This window comes from Carassius gibelio, chromosome A4 (assembly GCF_023724105.1).
Source record: "Carassius gibelio isolate Cgi1373 ecotype wild population from Czech Republic chromosome A4, carGib1.2-hapl.c, whole genome shotgun sequence".
Lineage (NCBI taxonomy): Eukaryota > Metazoa > Chordata > Actinopteri > Cypriniformes > Cyprinidae > Carassius > Carassius gibelio.
In genome coordinates, this window is record NC_068374.1 from 32,824,881 (window position 1) to 32,833,989 (window position 9,109).

The following is a 9,109-nucleotide window of genomic DNA, read 5'->3' on the forward strand; positions in this document are numbered from 1 at the left end:
CATACTCATTACTTGTGTTTGTCATCATCTTAAAAAGCCTCTATCTTCACACATATAAACACGCTGATGTGTTCACAGCAGGCAGAGCTGACTTCTGCTGTTAACAGCTAATCACACAGAGGGCATTAGGTCAGACAGAACACACATCCTGCCAGCTGTGCCACATGCTTCCTGTTTGTCTCCAGTAGATGAGGAGCCTCCTGTGAGCAACCGTCATCTGTGCAGACTTCTAACTCAACTGAATCATTATCATCATCGTGACCCAAAAAAATCAAATGTAAAAAATAACTAACATTCCAATATGTCTGACTGAATTAATTATTTTAAAAACATAATAAATATATTAATTTAATTAGAAAATTAATTATATGTGTGTGTGTGTGTTTTATTAACATTAAATAAATAATAATGTGAACAATGAACGCGGTTGTGAGCCGAGTGTTTGTGTGTTGCTATAGAAACAGGATACTAGTTACTGGTTTTTGTTTACCTTAACAACCACAGAGTAACCGGAGAGTGAGTGAGGCTGATTAGCTTGCTACCGTCCGTTCAATAAACAAGCGAAAAAATACAATTGATTCAGTTATTATTGTAATTATTTTGTAGATATAAATTTAGTTAGTAAATGGTGTTGGGATGGACTCTGAATCTTTGCATTACTCGTTGGATTTAGCCGCCGGTAATGGTTTGACTCTGAGCAGCGAGCAGAGAGCCGCTCTTCAGACCTCGCTGGTTATTCTGAAAAGAAACTACAAATTCAGCCGGGTATTATTTGGGGGAAAGATTTTGGGGATAAAATGCGACTATTTTATTGCTCAAGGAGTTGAAGATGATGAAATGAAGAACAAAAAGTATTTGTACAGGTAGGAAATCATGTCGCGATCAGTGCTTGTTTACTCATTTGTGATCGTGTACGATGGCTAAATTTGTCTCAGCCAAATAATATGAGACATAAGTCGATTTTGCTATTTTAATTCAATAAAATAACCTATTATTAGTTTAATTACTACTTTATTTTGATAATGTTATCTTAATATGGTGGCCATTCAGGTGAAAGTTTTTAAAAAATAATATAATTAAAAATATTTTATAAGTAAAATGGTTATATACATTTATATATGTAAAATAGGTATACATTTATTTTATTTGACAAGAGCCATTGTGTCAGTATTGTTTGGAAAAACAGTGATATTAAATACCAGTATCTGTTTAACCTTGTTAGTGAGTGATAAATTATATAAAATTATAATTTTTTATCATTACACAGTTTAAACTGCGTGGATTGGCACCTGTTACCCCCAGCCACTGAGTCCATGATTGCAGATGTGGCATTAGCAGCACAAGGCCGATTCACAGGCGACCCATCCCATGAGTACGAGCACACAGAGATGCGCATTAAGGGAGAGGGGGACGATGCCACGGAGGAAGAGGTCACGGTGAGAGGAGGGGCGTTTGGGTTACACGACACAGATGGGACTATAACGACTATGCAGCATTCTGGATATAGATTTAAAAAAATGAACAAAAGCCCATCTTCCTTGGCCAATGTGGTATATCTGCTTTTCAGGATTGTGGAATGTTTGTGTCTTTGTAAAACACAGATCTTGCTTTGTTGGCCAATCTTTAATTTTTCTTTTTAGCAATCAAAGAGTCTAAACATTTCGAGGACAATTGGAAACACTAAAAAATAATGTTGTGTTTATGTGGGCGTGGTAATGTTTGGATGTAAAGCAACTGTTATTATTTATTTGGTTTTCTGTTTATTCATGGTTTATAATAGAGTAAACAAGGTAAATGGCAGGCGGCTTCTTGAATGTTTATAAAGCCATTAACGTGCCTCCGTTTCTGCAGGTGAAAGTGAATGAGGCGAGTAGACTGGCAACAGCCGTGTCAAACATCGATAAAGATGCATCTGTAGTGCCACGTGGTGCATTTACCAAGAGCCCCAGCGGCAAAGTGCTTACAAACCGAAGCTTTGGAGGTATGTTTACAGCCAAACTCTTAGTAGTTCAGAAGTGTTTGTATATGCTTTCCACCCGCAATCAGATGCAGCTGTGTGAGTATAAAACTAAAGTCTGTATGTTTCCATTTCTTAATACAATGGAATCAATTTTGGTTCTCTGAAGACACTTTCTTGTAATCAGTCTTCAGTTCATCTTATGTTGTCATTTATCTTAATCATCATCAGACACTAGATCAGTTTAAACTTTGCACATGATTTGGGTAACCATATGTCCCCTTTTCTCCCTGGACAGGATTTCTAAATTGCCAAAATGTCCAGGTTTTGCCTTTGTTTCTCTATTGTCGTGCTCTCTACAGTCTTTATGTATTATATGAGCAATTGCATTGTATTGAGCATTCTCTGTAAATCCCACCTTCTTGCTTGACACAACTGATCAATTATGTACAATTGATACAAACCTGGACATTTTAGGCAATTTAGTAATTGTCCTGGAAAAAGCGGATGTATGTTCACCCTACACTCGATTGCAGGTCTAGATCCCATTGAAGCTGCAAAACTGCGCAACTATCTGCACTTCCGTGAGCCAGTTAACCTGAAAAAGAAGTCCATCCTGGAAATGTCACACCTAAACCCTGCTATTGACTTCCTAGATCCTTTGAGCGAGGACATTCCTAAAGGTAATGAAAAGGAACGATCTTTCATTACCTTCTTGTGTGATGATTTATTCGTGATGTGGTTTTATTTCCAGTCACAATATTGTTTCTGAAGGTACTGTGGGAGTCTCCAGCTCCCACCCTCAAGTCCTGTAATGAAACGTTTGCATTGAATCGGACCCCTCTTTTGCTTTAGACTTAATGATTAAAAAGGTGAATAACACCTGTTAACACCACCATACTTTCCAAAAAATGATGCTGACAAGCAAATTGCATCTAGAAAGTCTTAATAGTGGTGGAAATATGAGGAGGGTGTAAAAATTCTTCTGCAAGGCATCCCATGATCCCTGTAGCTGGATTTCCCTGGGTTAATGACTGATATGATTTGGCAGCTGCCTAAGGCCGAGCGAAAGCCAAGGAGACATCTGGGGTGTTGTTCTGCAAACTGTAATCCCATTGTTCTCTTTTCTTTCTGGAAGAAGCGTTTGAGGGAATGCCATTTTCTACAACAACTATAAATTTCCCACTCGTATATCACGGTTACTCAAAAAACTATTCGTCTGTTGATGTTCCCTGCAAATTCAAGTCAGACATAAGCTTGCTGAAAGGTATTCATCAAGCATGCTTCATGAAGCATTTCCCATCGCTTGCCTACAGGCTACAGACCACTACTGATTGTTTAACATTAAGTTCCTCAAGGAATATCCGGTTCTGCTGATCCTGAATCTTAACCAGTTGGAATTTGACTTGTTTAAAATACTGAGCGAAGCACTGGAGCATCACTTTGAGTCTCGACATTTACTGAAAACAGCTTATGACTCTGGCATAAAAGTGCTCATTGCAAGATTAAGAGTGACCTCCTGTTGAATGCATCCTCAGTTTCTCAGTAGAGTTTGAAGACATACTCAACTTACTGGACACATGCCTAGACTTTAAGTGTGGTAGAAACATCTCAGCTGTTTCATCAAAGGAGGTGATCTGTCCTTTCTCTCTAAGGGATGGCCCCTAATGGGCAATACTACACTAAGTTGATTTGTTTTGTCTCTAGAAACTGAAATAGTAGGGCAGGTTTCAGACAGAGGACATTTACCCGCCCTGTGTAACAGTTTCTTCTTTTCCTCTTGACCAGTCAGGTGGAAAAAACCTCAATCTTCTCTCAAAAAGGGCCAAAGGTGAACAGGTTCATCTGGACGGCTCAAATAGTGGGTAGAGAATACTGGAAATGGGCGGTGATATTTTGGCTTCACTCGGGTTTCCTTGAATGTGGCCTGGAGAAGGAAAAAGCAGGGAGATTTCCCAAGAACTTGGAAAGGCAGAAAATAATGTATAACTGCATGATTGTTTTAAAGCCAAACATCTCTGTAAGAAATGGAGGGTTATGGTTTTGTTCAGTGTGGATCGAAGTAACTTGCCAGTCTTATTTAATATTGCATCTTTTGGACGAGAAAATCGAATGACTACATATTATCCTCAAAAGCTTTTCTAATATGTGACGGTTATGTGTTTTGATGAGCGCTCTGTAGAACTGCTGCCCATAAATATTTAAAGTCATAATCAAGCAGATTCACAATGGACATTATTGCAGACTTTTGAATGTTTAATTTGAAACATTGTTAGCAGTTTTATGTTACGTTATGTCTTCACTGGCATTGAGCTTCGCAGTACTGGGCGCAAGCCAATGCCGACAGCTGGATGCTGGGGCCACCCAGACAGAAAGACACCAGATCGCTCTCTTTATATATATTGCTGTGATAATAGTTATCCATAACTGAGCCAACTCTCTGTCACATTACTTTTTTTCTCCAGATTTTACTCTGCGTCTATCAGACTATCACAGTCTGGACTCTGTCAGTGATTATGCGTAATTAAATTTTTAGTTCGAAGTTTAGTTCGAAAATTTTAGTTCAGTCTATGCAAAATGCTTTTTGCCTTCTTTTCTCCCCTTTGATCTTGTACAGTAGGATAATGCTGGTCTTTTTTCTTACTATGTGTGTCCTTCACGTAGGGTCATGGAGCCTCCAGCTTGAGCGGGGTGGGACTATGTGTGTATTACGCAGTTTGCTCTGGCTGGGTCTCACCTTCTTCCACATTCCCCAGACCCCTCAGCATGGGTACATCTACATGGGAGACGGACTGATGAACCTTGACCTGCCCTTCATGTTATAGCAGCCAAAAGGATTTTTTATGAAGACGGCAAAAGCTTCAATCTTGCTCTAAGCGTGAATGTGTAATCAACTCTGTGATTTACTTGCACTGTAATTTTCTTTATTTAATTGAAGGAAAACATAAACATGTCAGCATGTTTGGAAAGTTGAAGTTGCATTGGTGTTTCAACCTTTCAGGCAGTCACAAACGTTTACCTTGGTTTTTCTTCGTTGCAAACACATGCAAACTAAGAAACAGCTGAAGTGAGAGATACACTTTATTTGCAAATCTGCCCTTGCAATATTATAATTTAACATTTCTCCAAATCACACCGTGGAAAGCCAAATCAGAGTTCTAGAGTTACATTACAGTGATCTCTGAATTGAAGCACTCTGGTTTATCAGTTAACAGTCTCTTTGTGCCAGAGGCAGTGACCACCATGAAAAGGTACAAATCCTTTGTCATACTGTAGATCCTCTCAGTCCCATGTAAGTCGCTCTTTTGATTGGGTAAACAGCCGTGTCCGTCAGTGCTTTATGTACAGTGGTTTGGGGCTGTATCTGACATTGTTTTTCAGGGCAGGATGTCCTACAGTCATTCTCTTCTTACACCACTTCAGCCCTGTCTTGAAGATGGGCTTCACGGACTTCACAGAGTAACGTGTCAGATACCTGCAACAGAGATTGTCTGATTAATGACGTGCACCTAATCTAAAAATGGCATGAAAATATGACTCCTCAAATATGTGACATCATTATCTTTCTAAGATAACCGTACCGGTTGAGAGGTGGGTTGGGTTTAGGTTTTGGAACATGGCCTTCAGGTAAAGGGGGTTTATGATCTGGTAGCAGTCCTAAAAAGAAATGAGGAACTGGTTCAATGATTGTAACTATTAATATGGATGCCAAAACAGAGGAGCAGCTGATTTTACATGGTTTTATATTACACATAATCTATTAATTAATATGAGATTAAAAATGCTGCATTCATAAGAGAGGCAGAAGAGAATTAACAGAATGTGGTTTAAACCATGTTAGATGCTGTATTACATTGACTTCATTAAAGCTGAGCAACACTGAGTATTTTCATATAACATAAACATTAGAAATCTCCAATTCACCTGCACGATGGGCCATCTGTACACAAATTGCTATCTTGGTATGTTCCTGGGCACAGAGGCCTGTAATACGCCGGGGAAGCATCCCACCATCTGAGCGAATGAACTGACTGAGTAACAGCACGTCCTGCAGAACCAACCAGAGTGAGAGAGAGAGAGAAGTCTTAAAGATAATGAGAGAAGAATAACGATGCCCCTGATCATCATATTTGGGAGCACTTACAGTGTAGTTGTACTTGTTCTGTAGGTTCCATCTGTAGATGGGACAGGAAGCTGTGGGGTTGGGAGGCTGTGGTTGCTCAGATGAAGGCTCAATAACACCCTCTATCTGATAAAAAAAAAAAAAGTGACAAAAACAAGCATTTTTATAGAATTGCAAATAAAATGAAGTTGAATTGTGGCAAACAGACAGCTGACACTGGTGAGTTATTGTTCTGTCCTGGATGCTTGATTGTTTTGTTTCTAATTTACACCTTCGTTTGTAAAATGTAGATTTGAGAGAGAAGGTATTACTTACCACTGTGGTTTTGCCATCTTTCTTCTCCACCACTGTAAAAAACAAACAAACAAAAAAAAAACATGCACAATGATTTATGAAATTCCCTAATGTAAACATTCAAAGCAGATATATAATCCGATATATAATTAAAAATTGCATTTGTGAAAATGTTTCTGATTTAATTAAAATAATTTTGTTTTTCCATACAAATTACGTTCTCGGCAAAATAACTGAATAAAACTGAAATATAAAAAAACATTTTTTTTTTCAGTGTATTACATTAATTTATAACACGTCTCCGAACAATTTGTATTACATTTCAATTTAAATTAATGAAATTTTCTATTACATCCCATATTTTCAATGTGCACGCAGACATTTAAACTGCATATAACATAATATAATATAATAGCTCAATAACAGTTATGGCATGAAGAGTGTGCAGATGTCCCGAGATCAGACTCCAGTAAACTCACCATGTCTAAGTCCGCGACACGGCGCACTCCCCAAAAACGAGAGCTGCGAGAAACCCGGTATCCTCTGAAATAAACTTTTGGTGCTGAGATGATTCTGAACGGACCACAGCGCTGCCCTTGCGGACTGCACAACACAGCGCGCCGCCATGCTTTCTCTGACATCCGCTTCCTGGTCAATCACGTGTTTCCGCCTCCTTGTGAAAGACGCTGCGATGCTCGAGGATGTCCGTTCAAATCCCCTGGAAGTCAAATGGAGCAGAGGCGGCTTTTTTGAATGGATGTCAATGGAAACGTATGGGATTAATCCCATAGAAGGGAGGCATTTTTAAGTCTTTTTTAAGGAAACAGCTTATCCTGTTATGAATCGACGACCTGTTCGATATATATATATATATATATATATATATATATATATATATATATATATATATATATATATATATATATATATATGGCAGATTTAATCAATAAAATGAATTATAAATGAACAGAATAAAACCTTACATAAACATTAATTGACTGTCTTTTTTATGATTAATTTGAATATTCAGTTTACAATATGCTACAACAACATTAGAGCACAATAATTACAATTAACAGCAATTGACAGAAAAAAAGAAAACATAAACAATACCATAGCTCAAAATAGAAACAAAATAATAAAGGAATAATGAAGGAAGAAAGAACAGGGCATTATACAGAATTTACATTGACATGTTAGCAATAACGAGATTGCATGTTGATTTAGTTACTGACTGGAAAAACAAAACAAATCGCTACTTATTAATTTCATATAGTCTTTATGTGTCATGTTTTAATAAACTGTTTGTGGCTATAACCCCCTCCCCATACTGTATAGCACCTTAGTTAAGAAAGTGCATCTAATACAAATGTGCCATGGTGTTTTCTTGAAAAGTCTCTAGAGTTAGTTTACATTCATTGTGTTAAGCAACAAGTGTGGAGATATGAACTAGTTGAACACAATTAATGAATTTACTAATGTAATTCAAGGTTGTTTTTCTAAGATTAAAAATAGGATCTAACCCCTTTGAACTAACGTTGTGCAGCCTGGTTTTTGCTTTTGCAACAGTTTATGACTTCATGCTTATCATGAATGCAGTAGAGACTGCTTTCTAAGGGCTGTGCAATAACAGATGTTTGCCTCTATTACATATCTTGTCTACTATCACACTAGCTCAAAAAGAAGCAAGATAGTTCAAAGAAATGAACTACCAAAGGGGAAGAATGCAGTGGCTTTATCTGAATATACAAGGTATTGTACTGTGATTTATAATGACTACCTTTTGTTCACAATGGACAGGTTCACAATGTTCACTTTGTGTTGATGCATTGATTTATTTGCATGCTATCAGTCACTGATCTTGGACTTTTCTTTTGTCACTGTTAAAAATGTGCCATATAAATCAAACTGTACCTGCATTTTTTTAGAAATTGAGCCTGAAGTGGTCTTTTGTTTCAAATACTCTGAAGTAGCAAAACAATTATTATTATTTTTTAATTTAGAAAAAGTTTAGAAGAAGAAAAATCACAGAGATTATCAGCAGAGGGACATGTTCTGACTTTGTCTTACAATGTTTGAGATGCAGGTGTTTTGCCTTGGGTTTTCATATCTTTTCTGACCCCCTATGTCCTTTATGTAAACAGACGTTCACAAAAAAATCAGATTAGAAAAACACAAAGAGCCAGTCATTATGTGATTATGCCTGTGGATGGTTTTCATTTTGTTGAGCTTTCCTTTTATTCTTAGACAAATTGTGTTGGTTAAAATGCTAAAAAAAGGCAATCTTGCTGATGGTACAGTAGGTGATAAAAAAAGGTTCACAGATTTGGTCAACTCTGTGCACCCTCACAAAGAAAGGCCTTTTTATTAGTTGGTAAAGTTACGTAAAAAGGAAACGAGTATGCTTGACCACCTCATTCATGGTACTTGGCAAATATCTCAATAATACTGATGGAAATGGATGTTAACTACAGCGAACAAGCACATAAATTCTCACGGATAGTTACTGGCCTTTACACTGGCGCCCATTGGATCTGGTGGGTCTTTTGTATTTCTGGCAGCTTCGCGAAAATTACTGGTGTGTTGAATAACTTTCACAGTCGATCCGAGAGCTCTTACGGTGTAATTGAAGGTCTCTGATTGTTATTATGTCTGTCCTACTTGATTTACAGATATAAGGGACGTAGTTAACCCCTGAAAGAGGGCACGATGAGACCTCAGGCAGATACTGTGCA

The 9,109-nt window shown here is 37.7% G+C and overlaps 2 protein-coding genes across 2 annotated transcripts; one reads left to right on the forward strand and one right to left on the reverse strand.

Moving 5' to 3' along the window:
- The first annotated feature begins 452 nt into the window (after nt 1–452).
- On the forward strand, nt 453–4,994 carry rsph9 (radial spoke head component 9). The gene is made up of 5 exons (XM_052582888.1): nt 453–863; nt 1,268–1,436; nt 1,852–1,981; nt 2,494–2,640; nt 4,622–4,994. Exons 1-5 carry the CDS (start codon nt 637–639, stop codon nt 4,780–4,782), a joined length of 834 nt encoding a protein of 277 aa, XP_052438848.1. The 5' UTR covers nt 453–636; the 3' UTR covers nt 4,783–4,994.
- A 26-nt stretch (nt 4,995–5,020) lies between these two features.
- Nucleotides 5,021–7,067, reverse strand: mrps18a (mitochondrial ribosomal protein S18A). Its single transcript, XM_052582901.1, has 6 exons — nt 6,854–7,067; nt 6,396–6,427; nt 6,102–6,206; nt 5,882–6,005; nt 5,539–5,614; nt 5,021–5,432 (listed from the first exon to the last, which is right to left on the reverse strand). The coding sequence occupies exons 1-6, from the start codon at nt 6,999–7,001 to the stop codon at nt 5,288–5,290; spliced, it is 630 nt and encodes a 209-aa protein (XP_052438861.1). The 5' UTR covers nt 7,002–7,067; the 3' UTR covers nt 5,021–5,287.
- Nucleotides 7,068–9,109: the final 2,042 nt, after the last annotated feature.

Bases quoted from the DNA above. Each gene is read 5' to 3' on its own strand.
- rsph9 (XM_052582888.1), top strand. From the start codon at position 637: ATGGACTCTGAATCTTTGCATTACTCGTTGGATTTAGCCGCCGGTAAT. The intron at 864-1,267 runs GTAGGAAATCAT...ATCATTACACAG, and splicing joins AACAAAAAGTATTTGTACAG to TTTAAACTGCGTGGATTGGC. The intron at 1,982-2,493 runs GTATGTTTACAG...ACTCGATTGCAG, and splicing joins TACAAACCGAAGCTTTGGAG to GTCTAGATCCCATTGAAGCT.
- mrps18a (XM_052582901.1), bottom strand. From the start codon at position 7,001: ATGGCGGCGCGCTGTGTTGTGCAGTCCGCAAGGGCAGCGCTGTGGTCC. The intron at 6,207-6,395 runs GTAAGTAATACC...TTTTTTTATCAG, and splicing joins AAGATGGCAAAACCACAGTG to ATAGAGGGTGTTATTGAGCC. The intron at 5,433-5,538 runs GTACGGTTATCT...TCTCTGTTGCAG, and splicing joins CCCAACCCACCTCTCAACCG to GTATCTGACACGTTACTCTG.